The sequence below is a fragment of the Cupressus sempervirens genome, chromosome 11 (genome assembly GCF_028749045.1).
Source record: "Cupressus sempervirens isolate cs-2001-9-10 chromosome 11, ASM2874904v1, whole genome shotgun sequence".
NCBI classification, from domain to species: Eukaryota; Viridiplantae; Streptophyta; class Pinopsida; order Cupressales; family Cupressaceae; genus Cupressus; species Cupressus sempervirens.
The window spans coordinates 567,718,256-567,744,402 of NC_143128.1; the positions used below are offsets into that span (position 1 = coordinate 567,718,256).

The 26,147-nt window shown below is 34.3% G+C and overlaps 1 protein-coding gene across 2 annotated transcripts in view; it reads right to left on the minus strand.

The window, feature by feature from the left end:
* LOC149530897 (POLLEN-EXPRESSED TRANSCRIPTION FACTOR 2) overlaps positions 1-26,147 on the minus strand; it is a 139,514-nt gene that overhangs the window by 90,543 nt on the left and 22,824 nt on the right. For both annotated transcript variants that reach the window (XM_089809781.1, XM_089809782.1), the window contains 2 exons: positions 25,460-25,519; positions 5,756-5,857 (listed from right to left, as the gene is read on the minus strand). In XM_089809781.1, the coding sequence (XP_089665907.1) occupies positions 5,756-5,857; positions 25,460-25,519 (162 nt within the window). The remainder of the gene's footprint in view (positions 1-5,755; positions 5,858-25,459; positions 25,520-26,147) is intronic.

A 26,147-nucleotide genomic window follows, 5' to 3' on the forward strand; every position in this document is an offset into this window, starting at 1 on the left:
TAATTCCAGAGAGGATTTGCAACTTGGGGATCGATTTGGTGAATGCAAGTAGCCCCTATATGAAGAGATGCAATTGGAATTAAAGGCTGCCACTGTCATACTTAGAGGGATGGCACTATTATTTTATGCCCACATCTTGTCTAAGAAATCTGTGTTAGGTTCTTTATGACTGCATTTGATTGCTTGAGGCAGTGTTTGGGTTTGTCGGGCTGCTTTGGGTGAATAGTATGTTATCAAAGTGCCTTATTTAATTTCCAAGCACCAGCGACTAGAGGAATAGTCTACAGAAGCAGTGATAACAATATATTGGTTGACAAATTTATGTATGCTGGCATTCCAGGTTCTCATTATTGTTGCTTATTTTCATTTCTTAAATTCCAATAACTGTTGTTGTATGCAATCAGATTGCTTATCGAAAAAATTGGGATACTTCTGTTTGGATTTATGAAACAAATAGTTTATTTCGCGCACTGTTAATTGTTAAGTAATTACAAAACCATTCAAATACAAACAAAACAAACACATATATATTCAGAAATAAGAATTTAAGAACTGCATGCCAAACATTTGATGAAATGTCAAAAGGTAAAAATTGAGTTTACATGGGTAGAACCAACTGGTTCTTACATGACATTATTGTTTGTTGAATACTGCTACAAGTCCAAAAATCGATCCAAAGCTTGAACCACTTCACTTATGAGCTGGTGTTTCCCTTTTCTGATTACTATAGCCTCCAGTAATGTGCCCAACAAGAAAATATGCATTAATCTATGTTTCTGCAAGTATTTTTAATCAACCCTTTCACAAATATTAATCATTTTCCAAATGGCCACCCAAGTTGAATTGATGTAATGGCACATAACTGTCATTTTCAGAACAGAATTTTTTAATAGTTGTTCACAGAAATGCTCCTTTTTCAGTCTAATATTAAACACTCAATGCATGGGAAAAATTCTTGAATTTCCAAACCCTGCACATAGATCATTTTCCTGCAATTTTTCAATATGTTCAGTAATGTTGAACTCCACAATTCTAGAAAGATTTAACAAGTTAGCTCAACCAATTCACTTCTCTCACATTCAACACAGCTGTGAATCCTATGTGCATTCACCAAGACTCAACTAGTGGGTTTTCATCAATGAACCTAAATGTCAGAAGGATTTTCCTCCATGAAACTGATAATTGGAAGGGTTTTCATCCTTCAACTGAAGATTGAGTCACATCTAATCTCACCAAACTAGTATTTGTTAAAAAATAAAATTTCAAGAATGTCTTGTCTTCCCACGAACTCAGACACTTTTAGGGCATCAATTAAAGAGATTAAATTTCCACAATCCATAGCAAATAAACTGATATATTTCTGGATAGCAAATAAACTTTTAGGGCAACTAAAAGAATTTCACCTTTTTAATTTAATATTTCTTTTTGCATGTCACCGCTTTCAACATAATACTAAATATCACTTTGAAAAGCTTGTTAATTTGATAATAAAATATTAGTTGCACTTTGTTGGGTGGATTTTTTGCAATTGACAGTTTTGTGAAAATCTAGTCCAAAAATAGGTAGACCAGCCACAACATATGAGACAAAGTTTCTCCTACCTTAAAGGAAAGGCTCTCCCTTCTCACCATTCCTTGGATCAACTCAAGGTAAGCAAGAAGTTGAGAGATTCGTAAGGGGTGTTACTAATATTCTTTCATCTTAACTTTCAAGAAAGGATCCACTTACCGAGCGAGTAATGGGTAAGATGAAATCTCTAACTACACTTCTATCTAATGACTGGGAATGGTGATACCAATAAACCAACACGAACTCAAAGGCTGATTGAAAGCATAACGGCTTGGCCCTAAGTCTTGTTTGTCTAATTTATAAGAAAAATCACTACTATTGGGGTGCAAAGACTTCCAGAAGTAGGGAAATTCTAACTACTTTTCCTGAAGTTGAGATGGTAGCACAAGCTATAGTCAAAGCTTCTAGTCTATGTATTACCTCAACTGCTCCCAATCAAAGCTTCGGCTTTGATTGCTTCTCAACTCACTATGCTCTATGATTAAACACACAATAATAACATGAATCAAAGACGACAGGCACAAATTACAATCAAAGCTTCTAATTTGTACTACCACAATTGCTTCTTTTATTCACTTTTCTCCCAAATTGGTACTACACAATCGAAGTTATGTTGGCACAAGTTTGGAAGAGCTTTCTTGCATACAACAAAAGATGATTTTTACAATGAGAGTGCACTCCTTTATATAGGCAAAGGAGTTGAGAAAAAAAAAGGAGAAAAAAGTGGGAGCAACTCAACCAACTTTGATTTGATCAAACTAGGTGAGAGAAATTATTGGATTGCATGTCATAAGGATATGCAATCGAATTACATGCAATTACATATGCAATTCATTCTCTCCAACTATAAACATAAAAATACTTGAAGAAAAAGTTGAGGCTGTTGATTCTAAATGAATTAGTCATGTAGATTGCTAGCAAAGACCTTGTACTTGATAATGCAATCCCGGATGATCACATGATAATCATGGTGTTGCGTCTTTTGATAGCCTCTGACTCTCTTTGATGAATTGACCATTGTCATTTGAAAACTTAATGTGACAAAGCTTTTCCTCGTTCAAGTTATCGTGAATTCTCCTTTGTAGATTGGCACATTCTAGAGTATCTAACACTTTGAAAACCTTCTCGATGGTGTCCGAATGTAAACTGGGGACAACTTTCCATCAGCACCTTTAACTCTCTTTTTTTGAAGCAAAGTGCTCGGTGCATTCCTACACAATCAGGTTCTCGGACAGCCACTGGAAAAGTGGAAACCAAATGAATTATTACTTCCTTTGATTCAAAGCATGCCTTCTTAACGAGATGTCTCTATTCTTTGAAGAAGTTCTAACATATCTTGAAGATTGCACCATAACATATTTGGGCAAAAGGGGCCGAAATCAGACTCTCAAGGGTCGATTGTCTGTGGGCAAAGATGGGCTTTTGTGGGTATCACCAAGAATGCAAGTTGGGATGCATATGAATGTGTACAAATGGCAACTTTGGTGTTTAAAGAGTGACCTTCCAAAGTCGGATTCTCCAAACGCAATTACATGTAATCATAACTTGATGTAAACAGGTGATTAGGTTCAGGGGATGGAATCACATGCGAATGTGGAGAGAGGATGAGATTACATGTAAATGCGGATGGAGAATGAGATTACATGTAAATGAAATGAATGTATTTGCGTATATTGGAAAGTGGATACAATGTTCTTTAGCAAGAATTAGTGGAATAAGATATGATGCAATTGCATGAAAAGATGGAAAGTGGAATGGTAAAGAACCCTCTTGCAGTCTTGGGGAAAGAACCTTAGCTTTTTGAAAGAAGAAAATTAAACAAGCAAACAACAAAACAAAAATAAACACAAAACAAAAACATACCTTTGGTTTACTTAGACATGACAAATACCAAGTTGCTTTCCTATGCAAATTTGAAATTGGAATTTGGGGAAATTCCAAGCACTTGAAAGTGAAAGTTGTCTTCTTATTTAAAAAAGATTTACAAAATACATGGCATATCTTTGGACAGAAGCACAAGGATGAACCAAAATATGCAATGAAATCGAAAAGGATTGAAAACTTCAACTTTCTTGGTGATCAAAGAGCCAAATGTGGAAGATTAATAGGTTTGAAAGAATGTTTCTCCTCCAAATTTGAATTTTCAAACAACTTCTTGACCTTTTCAAAACTTGCAAATGATGATCTCCATGCTCAAATACTTGGGTGTTTTCGCATGTAGAAGGCAAAATGCAAGTTAGAAAACCCATGTAATACAAAAACATTTTGATGTAATGCATGTAGAAGGATGTTTTTGGGCAAAAAAGTGCCCTCCAAATGCACAAGTATGGGTCATTTTTTATGCCCTTGGTAAAAAACGTGATTCTCATATGCCAAATCTTGACCCAAAACTCCAAAACGCCTTCTCCATTTGCAAACATATGGGCTGGAAGTGCAAATTCCTGGGCGTTTTTGACAAAAATGTGTCCTAGAAATGCAAATACATGAAACGTTTTTGCTGGAAATGATGAAAAACATGGTCTCTTAATGCATATACATGCATTCAAATGCCAAATTGTAACCTCCAAATGCAAATGCATGGCTGGAAATGCAATTTTCTGGGCGTCTGTAACAAAAACATGGCTCCAAAATGCATATATATTGATCGTTTTTGACTTGTAAACGCAAAAACGTCTCTCCAAATGATATAACATTGATTCAAATGCACAAACATTGCTCCAAAATGCAAAAACGTAGGGGAAAATCCAATTTTCTAGGCATTTTTAGCAAAAACGTGGCCAAAAAATGAAAGTGTTTGAAGCGTTTTTGACTCAAGAAAGCAAAAATGGGTTCCTCAAATGCATTTGCATGTGTTGGAATGCAAAATCAAGGTCTATGGATGCATTTACATAATTCAAATGTATTCAAATGGTGGCTGGAAGTGCAAATCGCACTCACGGAGCAATCACATGTTTTAAAAATATGCATTTGGAGGTTGAGAAGGCAAATCGCATTCTCCATGCCCAAACGCATGTATTTGGCCAACAATGCAAATCGCACTCTCCATGTGCTATTGGATATTTAAAAACTTGTAATATGATAAAGAATGCAAATCGCACTCTCCATCCTCTATTACACATTTTTAAAATATCTATCATGTAATATGCACTGGACATTTTTGGCCTTGGAAGGTAAAAACGTTGACTTGGGATACAATTACATGTTTTAAAAATGCCAAATCACACTCTCCTAAAGGCATCACATGTAACACTTCAACATGTAAAAGGTCATTTCTATGTAAATTGCATCCTTTGAGGTCTATTACATGTTTAAAGTGTTTAAAAGTGCCTTTCCAATGCAAACCGCACTCTTGGAGGCCCTTTACATGTAAACATGTAAATGGGTTGAAAGTTGTATTTGCACAACTTAAGTGATCAATTAAGCACATGTATGATTGATTTTTTAGGAAATATCACTTAATTGGGTCAAAAATAACATTTAAACAATATAATAGATATATCATGTGCAAATATTAATCAAAAAGCAATATTTTAACTTAGATGTTTTGAAATAAAACATAAAGTAACTCAAAAAAAAATCAAACTATATAGTTTAATAAGTAACTTAAATGAAAAATTAACAAGCAACTCAACTTAAAAATATAACATAAAGTGCTCTATAGTCACTTAAGCAATAAAAAAATCTTAAAAACATAACATAAAGTGAATTTATGTTATGTTTTTCAAAAAGTGAATGTCAACATTAAAATATAACATGATATTTTAAATATGCAATTGCTTCTGGATATACTGGATATAGCCCATGATATAACAAGTAATATGCACTCTCCAGATAAGCTTTTCAGTTAAACTATATCAGGTAATACTTGCATTTCAACCCACCTAAATTTGCCACATATTTTTCCTGAACTCCTCTCACATACCCTCCAATTTCATTGTTTGTGTGTGGACACACATGCAAACTGTTGTGCATTTGTCAAACGATTTTGCTCTGCCTCATCCACATATCTTCCATTGTACTCAATTCCTCTTCCATTACTGCTTTGTGCCATCAGATAATATCTGCTACTTACTGTTGGATGGTGTGTGTTTTTACTTGTATAATGGAAGAACGAATATGAAAATTTGTGTTTTCTACAATAATGATTAAACAGTAACAACATACTAAAGCTTTTTTATTTTCTTACAGGAAGTGAGTGACGTCCTGTTGTCAAAAACCACTGAAAAGCACACTGCAATAGGAATCGCCCATGTTTCAACATTTTACTTGTCTTTTCAGAATCAACATCCTGCACAAAGAAGTTTTGTTATATTTCCTAGCTCTTAACAAATAAACAAATCTTGAAAAATGTCAGATTAGTTAGAATCCTTATTGTTAAGCCTAGGAGCAGTTTCTTATATTATTAAAAACAAAAAATGTTTAACCAATGTGTTCAACTCAACAATCTGAGAGAAAATTAAATCTGCATAGCTTAAGTATTTCAAAATACTACTCATGGAACATTGAGGATTAGCAATATTCTGAAGGCAGTGTTTTTAATTTTGTGTTTACAAATCCATTAGTTAGATAATAGAAAACTGTGTTCTGATTGATCATGGACCTATGTGTGTATACTTCGGAATTAAAGTTATGTCAAGTCACATCTTGGTATTGTCAAAGGACATGGTAGTGCTATAATCTGGTGTAAATCAAGGAAAACTCAAGTTTTGTGTCCTGAGATTTTTTACGGACCATCAATGACTTCCCTCTGTCTTGCTTTAATGAAATTATTTTATATTGTTCACTGTCAACCATAATTTCTCAGTCCTTTTATTTATGCAAAAATTAATGATTAGAACCTATTGTTACAATATTGAATGTATACAAAGATAAGCCTTTCACAGTATAACTGTTTTATTACAATGTTAGAACGAGTGCACTATTAACTCTAAAGAAAAGCATTTATTGCTGTTATAAAACTGCACTATTGTAGCACCCTGAATAGTGGCCAAATAATGAACAAACCCACCAATGTTGTAGCAACAATATACCTTATGTAATACTGTGGAATAAGCAAGTTTCAATAACACCTTGATACTTCTATCTATCATATCAGGACGAACACACAGTAAAAACTACTGATCACTGAAGCTTGTTTGAGTTTGAAAACATTTAAGTTCTATCAAAACTACAATTCTCATTGTAAATCTTAAGGGTCCGTTTACGAGTAGAACAGGCATATGTAAATTCTTAAAATTTTGAATTCGCTGTTTGGGTGCACCCAATCGGAATTGCGAATAGGAATATGTATTCCAATTTTGACCCAAAAATGGGCATTTGCAATTCCACCTAAATAGGTGGAATTGGAATACGTATTCCTATTCCAATTTTATTTATTTTAGAAAACATAAATTTTTGAGTCCGTGAGTTCCCCTTCAAATTCTGGCTGAACCAAACAAAGAATAGAAATATGTATCCCTATTTTCTATTCCAGAATTCCTATTCCCATATTTCTATTCCCGCAGCCAAACGGACCCTAAAGGCTTGAAACCTATCTTAAACATTCTGACACTATAAATTATATATAACTTAAAATATTAGAAAACAAACACCCATATTTAACTACCACTTAAATGGTTTTCTCATGTACAACTTCAGGTAGTCATGGTAACTCCACTAGCTCACTGAATATGGAAGGGAAAAATGTAATGATCCCTTGTCAGACCATACTTGATGTCTTCTACAATTCCCTTTATTTATAATTGCTAGACGAGAATTACTTATATTATAACAACTACATTCCCTTATTCTTTATTTCATATGATTTTATATTAATTGATCAATATATCAATTTATTAAAGCCTCAATAGTTTGTGCTCAAACCATATATTTATTACATCTATAATTCTTATTTTAAATTCTTATATTAAAAATAAGTTAACTTATTACTCTTTTTACGATTCTCAAATTAAATATATTCACATAAGAATATAAAATTAGAACAGATATTAAAGAATGCATATATTCCATGTATCATATTATATTTAATAGTTCAACAATGTTGTATAGCTAAACAAATAACCAATCTGCCTTTTAAAACCTGTTCAACCTTGAAAATCAAACTAGAACAACTGGTTTATTATAATTAATTTAGTCCAAAACCTTCATCGGCAAACTCCTCCAAAGATGCAGCCTAGCACAATGAAAGGTAAGGCCAACATAGTGAGCTTCTTGTACCTTCTTTTGAAGCACGATGGTGATCTCTATATGGAACCACTCAACTAGCTAATGGGATTTTGGTCTCGAAAACCAGAAACTCCAAGAGGATTCTTGCCCTCAAGAGGGCAAGAGCTCAAGTACTCTCCAACAAAAAAATGAAACAAATTTTTGGAGTCCAACCTCTGAAATGAGCCCTCGGCCTCCTTTATTAATTTTTTTACCAGAAAACAAACAAATTTTAAAAATAGAATAAGTTTTTTAATTCCCTCGCAAAGACATTTTGGAGGAATTAATATCCTTTTGAAGTGCAATGTCCCCCCAGCGTGGATATCCAACTTATAATATTTTTAACCAATGCTCCTTTAATATTTTTAACATTAAACAACTAAAAGAATTAATTAAAAAAGGCAAATAGCTTACCCAAATTGCAGAAAGTATCAAAATGACATAATTATGTATTTTTTGGTCATATCACAGTGATATATAAGGTGTATGATGATGAACTGAAGCAACTGGATGACTTACTAATAATTCCCTGCTCCTCCCAAGAAGTTTGAAGGGCACCTACAAGGTTGAAAATTGTTTCTTAAAGCACCAAGAGGCTCCATGTGACCATCTAAACTTGTGCCAACCTTGCAAGACACATCCTAAGAACTCCAAAAACTCAAAAGTTCTGCCCAACTCACCAAGTAGGCTAGAAGTGAACTCAAAAACTAGGCTAAATGCTTACAAACCATTTTTTCTTAAAATAGGAAATTTATGGATGCTCTTATCTTTATGCTCTGAATTAGTTACAACTGGACGACAGAGTCTGTCTCCCAACAACAAATGTCATGAGTTAAAGAATTAAACTGAATTTTGCAATTTTTTATCAAAAAAATACTCGTGCCTTCAAACTTTTGTGTGGTCTTTGATGTCAAACTTTACTATAAAATCATTTGGATGAAATAGCTCCAACTATGACAGACTGGACTAAGATGCCTTTGCAGATTTGATCATTATGCCACATTATATAGAGTTTGCACAGACACATTATACATTGGTCTCAGTTATAACCAAGTTTAAACACAACGCATGTTGAATGATATTAATGGTGGTGATTATCACTTCAAGTGACATTGGCAAAGGAGGAAAGAAATAACACCATTTCTTGCAAAAAAGATGCCCTACAAATGTCACATATCAAGCAAAACAAGCTCTTCAAGCAATTTATAAGGGCAAGGAAGAAAAAAGAAAGAGCTGGGATTAAAGAAGATTCTAATTCTACAGACGATAGGAGCTATTATTTGGACAAGGAAGATGGTGCATTGAATGTTGACCCATTGAAGATTTAACACTGTGCATTTAAACTAACATAAAGAGACCATCATCGGCATAGCAAAAATGGATGAGGGATAATTTCCCCGTTGTCCAAAAACAAAAATTAGTGAAAAGGGTCATAAACGCCATGTTTCATGAGTTTATCCCTAGTTAATACTCTCTTGTTTATCAACAACTACACAAGGAAGCTCACCTTGGGCCAGACTGCAGGGTGCCAAAAAAGTTTAAATATATTCTTCAACAAATTGAAAGTATTGCTACTTAGAGCAGCATAGCCCAAAGAAACAATATATTCATCTACAAGTCTACAAATCCTAAGAAAGTTACACATTAAGGAAGTTTATAAAAAATAATCCAAAGGGACTATCTATTTGAGATTGTCACACTTCACCAATGTGGGTCAGCTATCCCAAAGAGGGGATTCAACACCACCATATCTCCCATTGATGAGCATTGGAACAATTGTAATATGCAACTTCGATCCATCCTATTTCATGCAAACCAACCGTGATAGTCTTTTAACTCTAGGAACTGAGTGATGATAGGAGATAACTGTCCCAAGAAATGTCTAAAAGTTAGCACTCTAACCATTCTGATTAACACAAAACAAATGCTTTTTTAATAAGTTATCAAGGTCGGCGAGAATAACAGTTGCACCCATCTAGGTTGGACATGGATTCAGATGCCTTATGAGTTCACTTCTGGAAATAAGCTCACATCAATCTCTCTGTTGTCTCGTCTTCTCATGAGCATGAAGAGAAAAATAAATTTTATTGAAACCATAGAATGACCACTTGAAATAAGTTATATTTTTATATGTTTAATGTAATATAAACTATTAAACATTATAATTATATTCTAATGTTTTTTAAAACGTTTTTGTTACTTTTTTAAATGGCATTTTACTTTTATTCCACACTATCAATAGTTTTCATATTGTGTAATCAATATAATTATTTATAAAATAAAATGAATATTTTATGTTTATTTTAACATTATTAAATACTGATATACATAATATTATTATATAATTAATATATTATATATAAAGGCAAGAGCCTCCAATGCAATGGTAAGTTGTGAGCCTCTCATTGGGGAGGTCTTGGGTTCAAATGTATTCGAGATTAACACATGATAATAAATTAATCTTAATAATAATAATAAATAATCTAGGCTTCGGCTTATTACCTATCAAAAAAAATTAAAAATATATATATTATTCTTTTTAAATATATATAATCTATATATAATTTATTATATTACACATATACCTATACTTGTACACAAGAAATCATTGTCATACCATTGCACCCGCACCCATGCCCAAATCAGCAACATAGCTTTTTTACAACTCTCTCAAATTTTTGTTACAAGAGACTAAGAGATCCCTTACAGGGAAAAGACAATTGAATAATCCTCTAGGTTTTATTCTCTAGATGCATAGCTCTAATATTACTAGGCAAGAAGCCAGCCAAAACTATTAGCAATCTCCAATAAATTTTTGTATCAAAACCTTATTAAGCATGGTCGAAGATTTTAAACCTGAGCTATCAATCTACACAAATTGACAAAGGGCGTCCCATTTGATAGAGGCCACCTTTGTTTATCTTGCAAAACACTTCACAGCAATTTCTAACAAAGAAAATCTAGTTATATCAATATTCTACCTAGAAAATTCAAGATCGAGAAATAACTCGATATAGACATGGCTTGAATGACTACCTCAACCAAAGGCATTTGCCCCTATGGAAAGCCATTTATTAGTCCATTTCATCAATTTTATTCAAGCTTTGTTTATAATCCAATGCCAATTTCTTATTTGTTTACTTGCAAGAGGTATCCCAAATATTGGAGCACATAAGACCCTCTTCTAAAGTGAGAAATTTTAAGGATTTGATCCTACTCTTTGATAGAGCTATGAAAGAAAATAATGCTAGATTTAGTATGGTCGAAAAGCTGACTAGTAACTCTAGGGAAAATTCTAGCGAAACCTTTGCAATTGTTGAGCTTCCAATAGATTCACCTAAGAGCATTACATCATCTAGAAACAAAAGATGGTTGAGAGGATGAGTTTGACATTCTTTTGTTACAAGTTTGCCAATGTACTCGACAATAATAATTAAAAAGAAAGGGGGATAAAAGATCACCCTAATGCATGCCCTAGAAGGAGATAGATGAGAGGCATTAACCAAGACCAAAAGGGAAGTTGTGATGTCTCCATCTGTTATCTAATAACAAGTTGGAAATAAAACATATATGTGATCAAGGAGTGGCAGACCATGAACACTTTCTAGTGGTTAGTAAATAAAGAAAAATCATTTTTTATATATGATTACTGGCCCTATTAAGCAAAATAGTCTTATTTATAAGACTACATAGTTTTGCATACTTTCAGCAATAAAGCTATTGCACCTTGTAATATCCCCATCTTTAAATAAAATTTAAAAATAACATTTGTATTCCAATTGACTTATGAATATCTTGAGCCCATCTTTATTTTTTATCGTACGTGTTTTTTGTCACCTTCGGAGTTTTCGTCCGACAGGGTATTTATGACCTACATGTAGGATGTTTTAAGTATGCAACTTAAATTATTTTATTTTATTGTATTGTGAATTCCAGTTGGAGTTCTTCTCTGTTTCACCATTTCAGAAGTGAAAGAGCTTCCCTATTTGGTTGGTACAATTTTAATGGGATTCGTACCCTCACCCTATTCTACTCGGTATACTTTGCTTCGGATCAAGCATATTTGGAGTGCCATCATTGTTTGCAATAATAGAATTATTGTGGCAATTATCTCATGGTCTCTCCATAGTGTCCAATTATTGATTACATTAACCCAAGGAGGCATACATAATTAGGTTGGCCATCATCCTTCCACAAATCAACTACACAACAACATCCCTTAATCCCACCATATGACGTGTTCAATTTTTTGGATCGCTGCAAATGCACTAACATTGCCATAATATGTGGCATATGTGTTCCAAAGGTAGCTCTCCTCATATTAATAAGCATAAGCCATGAATAGACATGTCCCTTTAAGAGACATGTCTATTTGTTAATTAATAATAAATATAATAACATAATTATAATAAATATAACCATAGTTATATATATTATTACTATATTAATTTATCTCATATAATAAATACACATATAATTATATGTAATAAACCTGTCTGATTATAGCTAAATCAAGCATCAATTTCTTTCACATTTCAATGGTTTGACATTTTGTCAAACACTTGGCAAGCAACCCAATTACCACTGAATATATGATGTCTTAAATTTTCAAACACAATATCAAGATGTACAACAAACTGATCACAAATTTGTTTAATTTTGGCCTTATAAGTTTTGCATAATAAATACCAAATGCCAATAAACAATTATGAAATGATTCACAGTAGCCTCTAAATTAATTCATTGACAAAGCATACAGCAATATAATAAAAAGAGAATTTAATTGTTGGCTGATTGCTATATATCAGAATTTGAAGCCAGCCTATTATACTTTCAAACTGTGTAATATAAACTGAATTTTACAAATTAAGAACCTGGGCTTTGTTGTAGAATGTAATCGCAATGTCAAATTGAAAGCCGCCTGGTCCAATTTCGATCTAGCGTTCACAATCTACCCTTACAAATGCTGCCCAAAACTGATATAGAAATCACACCAAACACAAGAACCCTTGGCATTCAATCTTTAAATCCAACACACTAATTCTGATGCAAATCGAATAAACTAGGATATCCAGAATTACCAAACTCCATTTTGTAGACTAAACCCTCACCCAACAATAGAGATGATTGCAAATGAATTAAAACTAAATTCTTCAGCAAGCCAGTCACTTCTCAACCACAGTAGACACAGTATGAGAAGTCTCTTCAATTTAGATTGAAAATTAAATCAATACCACTTTACTTCAGCAGTGGATTGATGCAGAAAGTTAGTCTCAAACCCTTATACTTCAGCAAGGGCACATAAAATCAGACCTTCAAGAAACGTAACAAAGACGACAAAGCAAAATAAAATAATCAAATGTCCTCATATTTATAATCTCCAAATGGCACCAATTTCCCAAAATAACTCCACTTTAGAAGCTTCCTCTACACAACATTAAAATATAATAAAGTGCCATTAATATAATTTATTAATTTCCTTTGGCAAAAAATGACCTTTTCCACCATAACTTACTATTCTAACACGCAAGGCCACTGTTTCTTGTTTCCACAATTTAAATTTTTTTGTCCTGGTTCCAACAAGCTATGATACCGAGGTGACCAACAAAAATAGCAACCTCAACGTATTTAGATGAATAACAATAATAACTCACCTGTCTTCCAAAAACAACTAAAGAAGCATTAGAATCAAAATCTAACAACACCAAAGTGATCCTAATGATGAAAGACGATGAATGAACCTGACAAGGTGACTTACTATAATAGACGCTCCCTTCAAGATTCTTGAAGCCCTAACTGGAAGCCCGAAATAAAAAAAGAGAGCATCACTCAACTCCTCTAACTCAATTGAGCTCATCGGAACCAATAGTTTAACTTGCTATAAATAGTAAGTCCTTCACACGGAGCCAAAACACACCACAGGCTGTTGGAAAGCCTATAACCCCAAAATTGAGACCCTCAAATCCCACTGTCAACTCACAAGGGTCATGATGGGGAACTGACCAAGCCAATTGTAGGAACCTACTAAAAATTGGGACATTACATTATACCTCATTATATATATATATATATAAGATAAAGACATCCAAATTGACTAAAAATTTAACATGACGAACCACTCCCTCAAATCATCTCAAATTTCACCAAGCATTCGCTCTCAACATACTCCATTGAGTTGATCATCATACACCCGCTAGACAAGGCACCTTAATTGCACCATGCATCCTCACACATCTTCGTACAACTGTCTCAAACACCGTATAACCACACATCTTCGTACAATTGTCTCAAACAAAGTACGACCCTCTAACTTGCACTTGCAAAACATGATTGTCTCCCCGTACAAACCATCATTGACACTGCATGCCTACATAGGTCAACCCTGACCATATGGCTCACTCTTGAGGTTGTACATCATCTCTACCATATGGACTAGGTCATCTTCGTACGCATATTCCCATCTTTTGTTGATGTATGATCTGTTATTCATTGCAGAGTTCACCATCATCAAACTAACTCGACCGATAACAAAGGCATCCTACAAGGTTCAGTACATAACAGTGGTATAAGAGTTGGGGACCTTGCCAACCTATGGGAAGTGAAAGCAAGTTTATACCTAGAAAGGAAGGTGGTATCGCTTGGTAGAACGGGGGATTCCCAAGACCCCACTATCAAAGTCATGTCTCTACTAGAAGACCTCATCAAGAATCAAGCCCAAATCAATGACACTCAACGACTCATTGAGGAAACATTACAAAAAAATTGGCCATAGGCAAAATATTTGAAGAATATAATGGACATAGCAATAATTCAATTATAGGAAGGGCAAACCGTCATCCTTCACGCTCCTAGTCCTCAATATCAACTTTTTCTCCAAGGGATGAACCATCTTACAAAGACCATGCTGATTTGAGAATGAGGTACTCCATCATTGACTAGTGTGGTCACTTTAATGATGACCTCAAAAGGAAGTAAGGCAAGCTAGATCTATCTCCACTTACCCAAATAAGAAGGAATTAAATTCATCACACTCCACTTGGAATGAGTGGCACATGAATGGTGGCGTTGCAGTATGGTTACTCTCGATCATGACCAAGTAAACTCTTATGTCGAGTTTATAGAAAAGCTTATAGATTGTTTTGATGGTAAAGATCCAAAACTTAATTTCAAATAATTGGCTCAGCTGAGGTAAACCGCGTTGGTTATCAATTACATTACTGAGTTTCAGAGACTATCTATGCCGGTTACGGATATTTTAGAGAGACAGCAAATCGTGCTATTCATAGATGGACTAATGGAACCACTGAGGGTAAGGAAAAAAGGGTTCAACCTCAAGGCAATCAAGAAAGCCCAAGGCATGGTGACATCATTAGCTTCATCTTCTGAGAATTATTCCCACACCAAACCAACATTGGCTCAGAAGGAAAAAGACAAAATGCACCATCTAAAGAAAACATCATTCAATAAGGATACTAGAGTCATGGTAACTTGGGCATAGATACTTTGGAAAAGGAAAAATACACTACATTTAGGTAATGTCAAGACACCAAGGAGCGGGAGCATCCAATACCCAAGGGGATGGTAAGCAAGTTTCCAAGGAGGTTAACATATACTATACTAAGAGGATCATTGCACCGATATGGGAAGAAGGCACTATCTGTAAAATAGTGGTTTCTTACAAACTAAATTATAGTCTCGAACTAACTGATTTAGTCTTGTTCACATGACATAGTTCTATTGTTTAAACTGAAATAAATCTAAATTACAAATGCTAAACTTCCAAGATTACAGATTTAAAACATTTACAACTAATTCAGCTGAAAGTAATTATTTAACCACCTCTAGTTTTTAACCGAAAATAAATGTACTTGAAAAGAGATTCAAATGAATTATACATGATCATTTAACTATCTCAACATACTAATTTAAAGTATATGACTTTCAAGCTTGAAAAGAAAAACTAAAGTTACAGATTTAAAAGAACATACAGATTATTTGTGAAACTTCCTTAATCGGTTGTCCAAGCTCTAGCTTTGGTGAGAGGAGAAGCATTGACATAGGCTTAACCTCCCACCCGCAGACCTTTACTTATCCCCACAGGTTCTAATTTAATAGAATGGCCCTCCCTACCCCGAGGTCAGGCTTGGGATGTTCATTGATCCAGCCATCAAAGTATCCACGTGAGTTGAGGTCCCAACAGTTATTCGACGAAATAACTAAAGCCTCTGGACAACAACAAGATCAATTGTTTCCGGCAAATCTACCTAATTCCACCCTAGCCAAGGATTTCAAAATGTGGGTTTAAAACCCGATCTCCGCCACTCAGCTTGACAACTTATTTCAGAAGTGGAACTTGCATGAGCGAATGCATTAGTTTATTTATGTGTATATTGGTTTCTGATTTCATTCTTGTATTTTTCTTTAATAGGTTCATCTATGCTTCCTCATCATAATCAAGCCATCTAGCCGGTGATTCCTTGGTGCCATCAATTAACTTTTTAGATATATATTGTACCTTCTTCTCCATATTCTGGCTTTTAGCCTGGTGAACTCCTTGGTACTCTAGTTTATCATTTATTCTCAGTTAATAATCATTATATCACATAGCAAAAATGAATGTAATTCGAGATGACAAATTTTCAAGAAGGATTCAGATTATTGCATATACGAATATCATGAAAGTTTCAGACTTGAAAAGGAAATTAATGTTATGGCAACTGACTGATCTTAAGAAGGTCATACTGATTATAAAAAAGTCTTAGTTGACTTCACTCACTTTCTTGCATTACGATTGTCTCAGAGGCAGAGTAAAAAGGTAAAGAAAAACTTCAATCTCAGATCGTAGTTTCTACAATAATACTGGCACACTTAAATTGAAGGTGAAGAACAAGTACAACTGCTACAGGAACGATTACCATGCATTAACAAATAGTATGGAACGGAAGATGTTTTCATTGTATGCAATTATAAAACCTTACGTGACACTGCAGAGTTATTGACTAGCTCGAATGCTTGAGAAGACTCCAAACCATGGCAAGCTTATTCAGCCGTATGCAAGGTAAAACCCTCTTTTACTTCTGCAACTAATTTGATTGCTAGCTGGGGAAACTCGGATGCAAATGGCTTGAAAGCCTAAAGTAGTAATGGACGCTAAAGCCAGGAATATGAGTGTCGAGTTATGCTTGATGGTTTCATTATAAAGATACAAGCCAAACCTTTTGGCTTCCATCGGTTTCAAGATCATATCCGAATTCTTTTATTCAATCGGCTAGAAAGAAATAAAGAGAAAGAGGGAAAAATTAAAAAGAAAAGAAGATATGATATGATATGATATGATAGATTTTAATGACGTCCACGAGACTAAAGTAGTCTATGGGACCCATGCAATCACCCTCTCGAGTCAGGAGCCAAACTAGTCAGTTGCAAAGTTTTGGTTAACTTGTCTCTTCTTCTCTGAATTTTGATAATCAAATCCGCTGTTCTCTTCACTTGATCTTCCTCGAATAAATAGTTGAAGTCCTTGTTCTGTAGAATTTTTGTATAATCAGATCTGATGTCGTTGTAAGCCAGGCATTCCTTGACAAAGTGTTGCTCTGTCTCAACTGTTCCCATATTGCAGAATAAACATGTTCTGTCTGCCCACTCTTCCTTTGGAACTTGCCATCTACCAATTTCACATCGCAGCTGATGAAGAGTTTATTTAAATAATTACTATTATTTATATTATCTTATTTTCTTGATTAAGTTTATGGGTACGTAATTGTAAGGTGGCATTATTGGATTAATGAATTTAATGTAATGATGCCACTTTATAATTATTTATCTATGATCATAGTTAAGCGAATAAAATAATATTTAAATGATATTATTATTTGATAATTTCTTAAAGGTAAGAACTTATGTTTATTTGTATTGTTTTTAATATATATTGTTTTACTTATAGCTCATGCGGTTCCACCATGAAATTATGTTGCCAAGTCCTAATAACCTTGCCAGGTGGTTTTTAGGTCAAACCTGTCGTTTCTGATGACTGAACCTTATGACCATCCCCTTCCGATGACCTCGTTTCACAATGCCTCCCCTCTCTCTTCGGTCTTCATCCTATGATCAGTCACAACAACATACTCGCCAAAACATCAATTCAAGATTTATAAATTGATAATTAAAATCATCAAGTGACTGTTAAGATTTTTATCAATATCATAATAACTGACTTATTCATCATATATGTACAACGGCTACAATTAACTGACTCCATTTCACATGATCATGAATAAATTAATACAACGGCTAGAATTAACTAACTCAATTTCATATGATAATTAAATCAATTCAACGGCTATAATTAACTAATTCATTTTCACATGAGCATAAAGGAATAAGCAACGGCTATATTTGACATGTTATAACAACGGCTATAATTAACTAATTCAATTTCACATGAACATGAAGGATTAAGAAACGGCTATAACTAACATGATATAACAACAGCTATAATAAACTAATTCAATTTTCACATGAACATAAAGAAATAACTTGGTTCAACGGCTATAATCAGTTAAAATTTTAGGGCAAAAATTGGAATGTAACACTATCGCTCTTATTGGTAGCCCGAGGTGCATTGTTTCCGAGTACAAGGGACTCTCCAGGGACAAAGGGTCATAGTGATACATGATAGTGGGGCTACACTTAATTTCATTGTGTCATCACTTGTGAAGCGAAGAAGTGGTTTACCTACAAAGGTGCATGTGGGATTCCAAGTCGAGGTCGTGGGAGGAACCCTCTTATCATGTACCCATCTAGTCCCACAACTGAGCATTACCATAGGAAACCATATAGTGACAGACAACTTCTTTATAGTAGATCGAGAAGACATGGAGGTCATTCTAGGCATCCAGTGGATGAAGACTCTTGATGAGTACACTCAAAGTTTCAAGCAAATGGAGTTCTCCTTTACAGATAATGATAAATAGGTTATTCTGAGAGGAATGGAAAATGATGGACTAAAGGAGAAATCGGCATGACAGATGGAGGCCATCTTTCGATATGATGACATTGTCTAGGCAGCACATTGCTTGGTCTCGATAGAACTTATTTAATGGGCAAAAAAGTTACTACCAAGATGATGAGCTTTAGGCCATATAGGATAAGCATTAAATGGTTTTCAATGACATTCCACCAAGCATACCTCCACACCAAGGTCTTAAGCATATTATTGAACTTGAGGCTGGTGCCAAGCCCATCATCACCACACCATACCGTCATCCTAAGAAGTTTAAGGATGAAATTGAAAAGACAATTTAGGAACTTCTTGACAAGGGATGCATTCGGGCCAGTTTTATTCCCTTTGCCTCACCGGTAGTGTTAGTTAAAAAGGATGGAACCCTATAGATGTGTGTGGACTATCGTGCGTTAAATAAGAAGAGCATAAAAAACATGTATCAAATTCCCAGGATCAATGAGTTGATGGATGAGTTACACAATGCAATCTATTTTTCCAAGATAGATCTTCATTCCAAATATCCCTGAATCTGCATTAGGGAGCATGATGCAGAGAAAACAGTCTTTCGTTGCCATTATGGACATTATGAGTTCTTGGTCATGCCATTTGGGTTGACCAATGTTATGGTCAAATTCCAATCTTGTATGAACCATATAGCAACTACTCAACTTCCTGTTGGTGTTTTTCGACAACATGCTCATTTACTGTAAGACATGGGAGGAACATATAAGGCATTTGGAAGTGCTCAAAATTATGGAGTCACAGTCATTGTTTGCCAAAAGGTCCAAATGTTAATTTGGAATACTAGATATATTATATCCGGGACACATTATCAATAGTTGAGGGGTTGAGATGCATCAGGAAAAAATTCAAGCCATTCTGGACTGCCCACCATCGATGACTCTCTCGAAACTATGTAGATTCTTTGGGTTGTACAATTATTACAAAAGGTTCATGAAGGAGTTCGTACAACTCAGTGCGTCATTGATAGATTTCAAAGAGAAGGGCTCTTTCCAATGGAATGAACACATACAACAAATGTTCGAAAAATTGGAAATGGTTGTGAGTTCCTGTCTGGTCTAACACTACCAAATTTCACTCGACCTTTCATTTTAGAGTGTGACCCATCAATAGAAGGCACCGGAATCGTACTAATTACAAGACCGACACCTAATTGCATTTGAAAGCCTAAAACACTTAAGGGTTGAGCGGTTGTAATCCATCAACATCAAAGAAATGCTTGCCATCGATGTCAAAAGTGCCTTCCTAAATGGTGATCTACAAGAAGTGGTGTCTATGACAACCTCCTAGATTCAAAGTTTCTGATAAAGAACATTAGGTACTTAAACTGGTGAAAGCACTACATGGGCTCAAATAGGCTCCTTGTGCATGGTACACAAAAATTGATGAGTAAACCACAAATCAAGGTTTCCAGAGGATCCCTAGCTTGAATTTGTTTGTCAAGATTACTCGTAGTGACATCATTCTTATGGTTATTTATGTTGGCAATCTAATTATCACTAGTAGTTCAACATCTTGAATTCATGAAATCAAATAAAATTTATGTCAGTCTTTTGGCATGACTGACCTTTCGGCTTCTACATTATTGCCTAGGTGTCAAGGTTCGGCAGCAATCACATGAAATCTTTATCTCTCAATCTATGTATGCATGGGCTCTTTTGGACAAATTCAAAATGCAGGACTGCAAACCTACATCTACATCTATGGAGTTTGGTCTAAAATTGTCAACTAAATTTGGTTCTCAAGTTGACAATGAATCTGCATTCAGGCAACTAGTGTGCAATTTTCTCTATCTCATCTCCACTCGACCTGATTTCAGCTTTGCAGTGAGTTACATATCTCACTTTGTGACAAATCCTACTTCAGATCATTGGATTGTTGCAAAGCACATTCTACGTTATGTCAAAGGCACATCAGATTTTGGCATTCTCTATGGACAAACCAAAGATCCCCGACTCGTCAGTTACACAAACTCGGATTGGAGAGGCTTTGTTGATGACAAAAGGTCCACTTCAAGGAATGTCTTGAGTTTCGGCGCCGATGTTATCACTTGGACTAGTAAGAAGCAACAGGCAATATCTCTTTCCTCCAAGGAAGTTGAATATCGAGATACAATCAAAGCAATTTGTGAGGCAGTTTGGCTTTGTAGGATGCTTTTCGACATCCATATGTCTCGAGCAATCCTGTCAAACCTCTTCAGCAACAATCAAGGGGAGCTCAAACATGCCAAAAATCTGTTCTTCCATAAGAAATCCAAGCACATTGATATTCACTATCATTTCATCTGTCAACTGGTTGAAAATGGATCCACAAATTTGCACTTTGTTCCTACGATAGACCAGACTGCTAATATTCTCACCAAGTCCCTACTTCTAGAGATGTTTGTCAAATTCAAGGGGCAGCTTGGTATTGTTTATAGGTTGAGCACTAAGGGAGGGCATTAAAATATCTTGCAAGTTAGATTATTTCTATATTTAACTGTCAGTTGTAAATATTGCCAATATCTTGTATGATAGATTATTTCTGTTATTTGTATGATTCTTTTTAGAAACATTATTTCTTGTAAACTCCATAAGAACATTGTGTTCTTAGTTAATAATATTCGATTTTTTACCAATTATTTCCATAATAAGCTTCACTCCTCACATAACTTGAAAAAATATTTAATTTTGATGGAGACTGCATTCATAGTTAAATTATAACTCCCTTTATATTTCTCATGTAAAAATGACTTTGCTTCCTTTGTATTTAATTCATAAATTGTTTTATTTTCATGTGCTCACATTGAGTTAGGGAATTAGTAATAAATAAGCCTCTTCTTGATAAGTAACATTATAAATGCAAATGACTAAGTCATTTGGCTTCATTTTAATGATGAATTGACCCCCCTTTATTATAGTGCAATTATAACCTGATTTCATAATCTGCCATAAATCAATAATTTTTGATAAAATATTACTTTATTAATAATTAAAACAACATAACTCCATGAATACTCAATATTCTTCAGTTCTCTCTGAACTAGGGAGTCAACCATTGAATCCACTACATATCTAACCAGCTTACTAAACATAATAAGGGTCCATCTCTATCAATCTCAAACTTACTATAATTGGTAAATTTTTTAACCTAATCAAACCAAAGGTGTCAAGGGTCATCACTACAACTGAAGTCAGTCCAAACTAATACAAATGGAGAGAAATCTTGAACACTTCTGACCTCTAGAACGGTATTGGCTCATTGAACAGTTAACTAGGACTCCCTAACCAACTAACTTAGTCTATAAGGGCCACTAATAGGCTAATTCAAACCACCAACCATGGTGAGCTAAAAAGTAGACATTACACATTCCATCATAGATACTTCGACAAATCCTAGGACGGAAATTTTAAGGATTTTACTTGTCCTTGTGGAGGTCATTTTTCCACCCGTTCCATGAAGTTGAACATCTAAAAACAAAAATCCATGACCAAATTAAAAATCTCTCCTCTAGAATTGAAAGAAAAACAAGAATAAATCAAAAGAAAATTAAAAAATTGAAGGATTGGAGGTGGAAATTGAATAATAAATAGATTCAATAAAATACTCAATTTTACACAAATCCTTGGGGTCTACATTCAACTTTGCATGAGTCTCGAAATCAGTTCTTAAAATGCAATTACAATTTGTCGGCAACATGCCTTCAAACATGCTAGGCAAAAAAGGCCGAGTTACTTAAGAAATCTTTAGTTAAAGACCTTGAATCCGCTAATTTATCAATCTACACAATCATCAACTATCCACCCCTTCTAGTGATCTATAACAATCCGATATAGGTCACACAACACGCAAGTCAGTTGAGAATTGAATTACATTCCCCAAGAATAGGAAACGCGTTACCACAAATACGTCATGTCCTAAATTGTATAGAACTCATTATAGAAAACTCGTTAGATATGGTGATCTGAGATTTAGGTCCTCGCATGATCCAAGAACATAGAAGTATGCACCCCAAATCATCACAAGCCATAGATTTCCATCACAAAACCATAATTCTCAAATTTGTCACAAACTAGCAAGAACACACTACTCAAGAAGAAATCCAACATAACTCGATCAATACAAAACCTAAAGGGTTGTACATAGGAATGTGCTTAGGACTGGATGCTAATTATAATTTGATCATAGCAAATGCTAACTCAAAGATATGATGACTTGCCATTAATCTCTCAATCCGTACAGATTGGTAAAACAAGAATTGGCAAAACAAGAACAACAGGAAACAAAAATGCTTTGGTTGATGCAAGATTGCTTTGAACTCAAGAAGTTCCTACATCAAGTTCAATGGGAAGGATCCCTGTAAAGATAATGATGATTAGGAATCCTAAGAAATGAAGGGGGTTTGACTCAATGAGATAAAGTTCAAACGAGGTTAAACGACTCCAAGAGAATCGAGGACAAGATTCACAAGCAAGGAATATGAATAAGCCACACAAATCAAGAGGATCGCCATGGAGATAAAGGCATGAATTTCAAAACAGTAAAGGTCCAAGTGCAAAGAATTCAACTACCATAAGGTTTAGAAATCTAGGAGAAAGAATTCCAAGATCAATGAAGAATTCCTAGGGATAAGGAAGTGGAATTCAAATAAAGATGGCAAGAGAAAGAAGCATACATATTCTTCAAGATGATTTGCTGGATGACTAAGTGTCTTCCTATTGGTTCTCCTACTTTTGAATTCTCCAATTGGCCCATAGGGTTGTGCCTCATTGTCATTGGATGAGCATTTAATGTTTATCACAACCCTCATTAAGATTTTCTATGAGTTACTCTTGGCCGTCATTTTCAAATCAATCTTTGGTCATTCATTGTATTTAGGGGTCCTATATAAAACCTCACCTTTCATTTGTAAAAGGGAAAGTCCTATTGAAATTGTCGTCATAACGCTATCAAAGTAATTGCAAATTCATTGTTCGTCTTCATTGTGAAATACTTGTGTTGCTTTGGAGTATTGCATCGTTTATGCATTTTCTCATTTCGACTAGGGAATTTATTTCATGTTGATTAAGTACTATTTACTTGAATTGAAGATATTTTGGTGCACTTTGGTGAACTCGCATAAGACCAAACCACTAGTTTCTTGCTAATTGTAAGTTTGTCTCACATGGTCAACTACTATATTCATAAGCTTAACTTCAATCATTGCTTTCACAGTGATATGCATTGGTGGATAGTATTACCCGAATGGTAATAGTTTGAGCATTTCGCATTTACCTTGGGAGATTGCACTAGCTTCGTTGATGTTAATGCCTAAACTTAGTCTATTAAAGTCATAGAGGCATTCATTATCACTTGCATTCTAGGGGTACAATAGTTTCCTAAACCATTTCCCTTTACAATTTGTTTGGTTGGAAAAAGTTGAAGCATGTTATATCCATTGAATGAATAGCGTAAGTCCATTTGTGATACCTAGTATATCACATTACAAAACTGAATAAGTCAATAAGGAGCCTTGGGGCTGTCTCATTTGATCACACAATCTATTTGTGTTGCAACATTTCACAATTTTATTAATTTATACAACTAACAAAATATGATCAATGTATAAGTACTTTCTTTGTGATCAAAGTAGCTTCTATTTGATTATTTTACTGTGTAGCCTGAAAGATTTCTAAATCCTTAAAGACATCTTTGTCTCATGGCTTCTTCAATTTGCTGACTCTTTGGTGAGTCTAGGCAGTGGATTTGAGTCTAGTCAAAAAAATAAATCGCCAAGTCCAAGGCAAGTCTAGTCTTGTAGCACTATATATGTGTATGTATGTTTTTATGTAAAGATTTCTTAAGCTTCTTAAATAAGTGTTTTGTGCACTCATATGAAAAGAAATCACTCGATAGTAATTAGTATTGCTATCTTGTTGCTAAATTGCTGTTGAGAAACTATATGTTCTTATGTGTTTTTGAATACCAACGAATATATATCTAAGGCTTTTTATTGCACTAGCTCGTAATTTAGTTGTTGAAATTTGAATACAGTTACAGTGTCATGAACCAAGGGATAACATTTATGCTCTCAATGAAGAGAAATATGGTGACATATTGAGTTTCCATGTGCATTGTGAGTTTAAGGATAGGGTGGTTGGGAATCGATCATTTTCATCGTAAGCCCCTAAAATAGATTTAAGACTTGACCATTGCTCAAATTCTATAAAGTTTAAACCATTTTGATTTATCAACTCAATTAAATTTTGCTGTAAATTATGTTCAATTTATAAGCATATTCTGATTAAAAATGTTATTTGGAAACAATGTATATAGTTGTACTACTTTATTATTTTGTAAAGCCATACCTAACGTTGTATTAAACCTAGAAACAAAAAATAGATTGGCAAAATTGTTATACACAATGTCCACAGTTTACTCAAAGCAACAACTTAGCTTCAAAATCAAAGTCATCAAATCCTATCTACATGATGAGAGTAGACTAATATACAAAAGAAGGAAGGCTGTTTCCACAATCCAAGACAAGTTCAGTAAAAATCTTGTGACCATAATCTTTGATCAAAAGTCACTTATAGGCATTTGTTATCAGGAAAAGAAAATATAAATGTATTTCTACTGTGGAAATGAAAATGCATTTTAATTCCAGGTACCATTTCTAATGGGGAAGCAAGTCCAAGTACTTACAGAAAATAATGGGAAGGAAGTAATTACTCGCTCCAAGAAAATGAATAAATCGACGTCTGGCTGCACAAATTTGCAATTTGAAATGACAAAACGAATATTAAATAGAGGTTATAATATATTTATTTTCACATTAATGTCAATCACTAAACAAATGAAAATATTCTTTGATGTAGACATAAAGATGTCAAGGTACACACAAATATATACCAAATCATCCATTGTGTTCGCAAAACTTACAAAGTCAGTTGATTTGCTTAGTTTCAAGTTTCAACCAATGGGCAGTAAACAAATTATCAGTTAAATAAAGAAATTAGGCCCCGGAGATAATGTATCTAAGGAAGTAAAGCCTCAATTACCTCAAAGCTTTACTTACTAAGGCTTATTTCTACTAACCCTCCTAAATATATTTGATGTTACTGAGAAAAAATAAATATGAAATGCCAATAATGTGGATTTCTTGATCCCATTTGTGACAACATATGATTGTAAACAATAAAAAAAAATTACACCAAGCTCTGATCTATTAACATTCCGCTCCTACTAATAGATACTGCTAAAAGACATATTGAATTTTTAAATGCAGAATCACAAACACTACACGGAGATCACAACACTTCTCTTTCTGCCACTGTATGGATGATTCAGCCAACTCAAGGATTCATTTTGGGATTTTCATTTGTATTTAGAA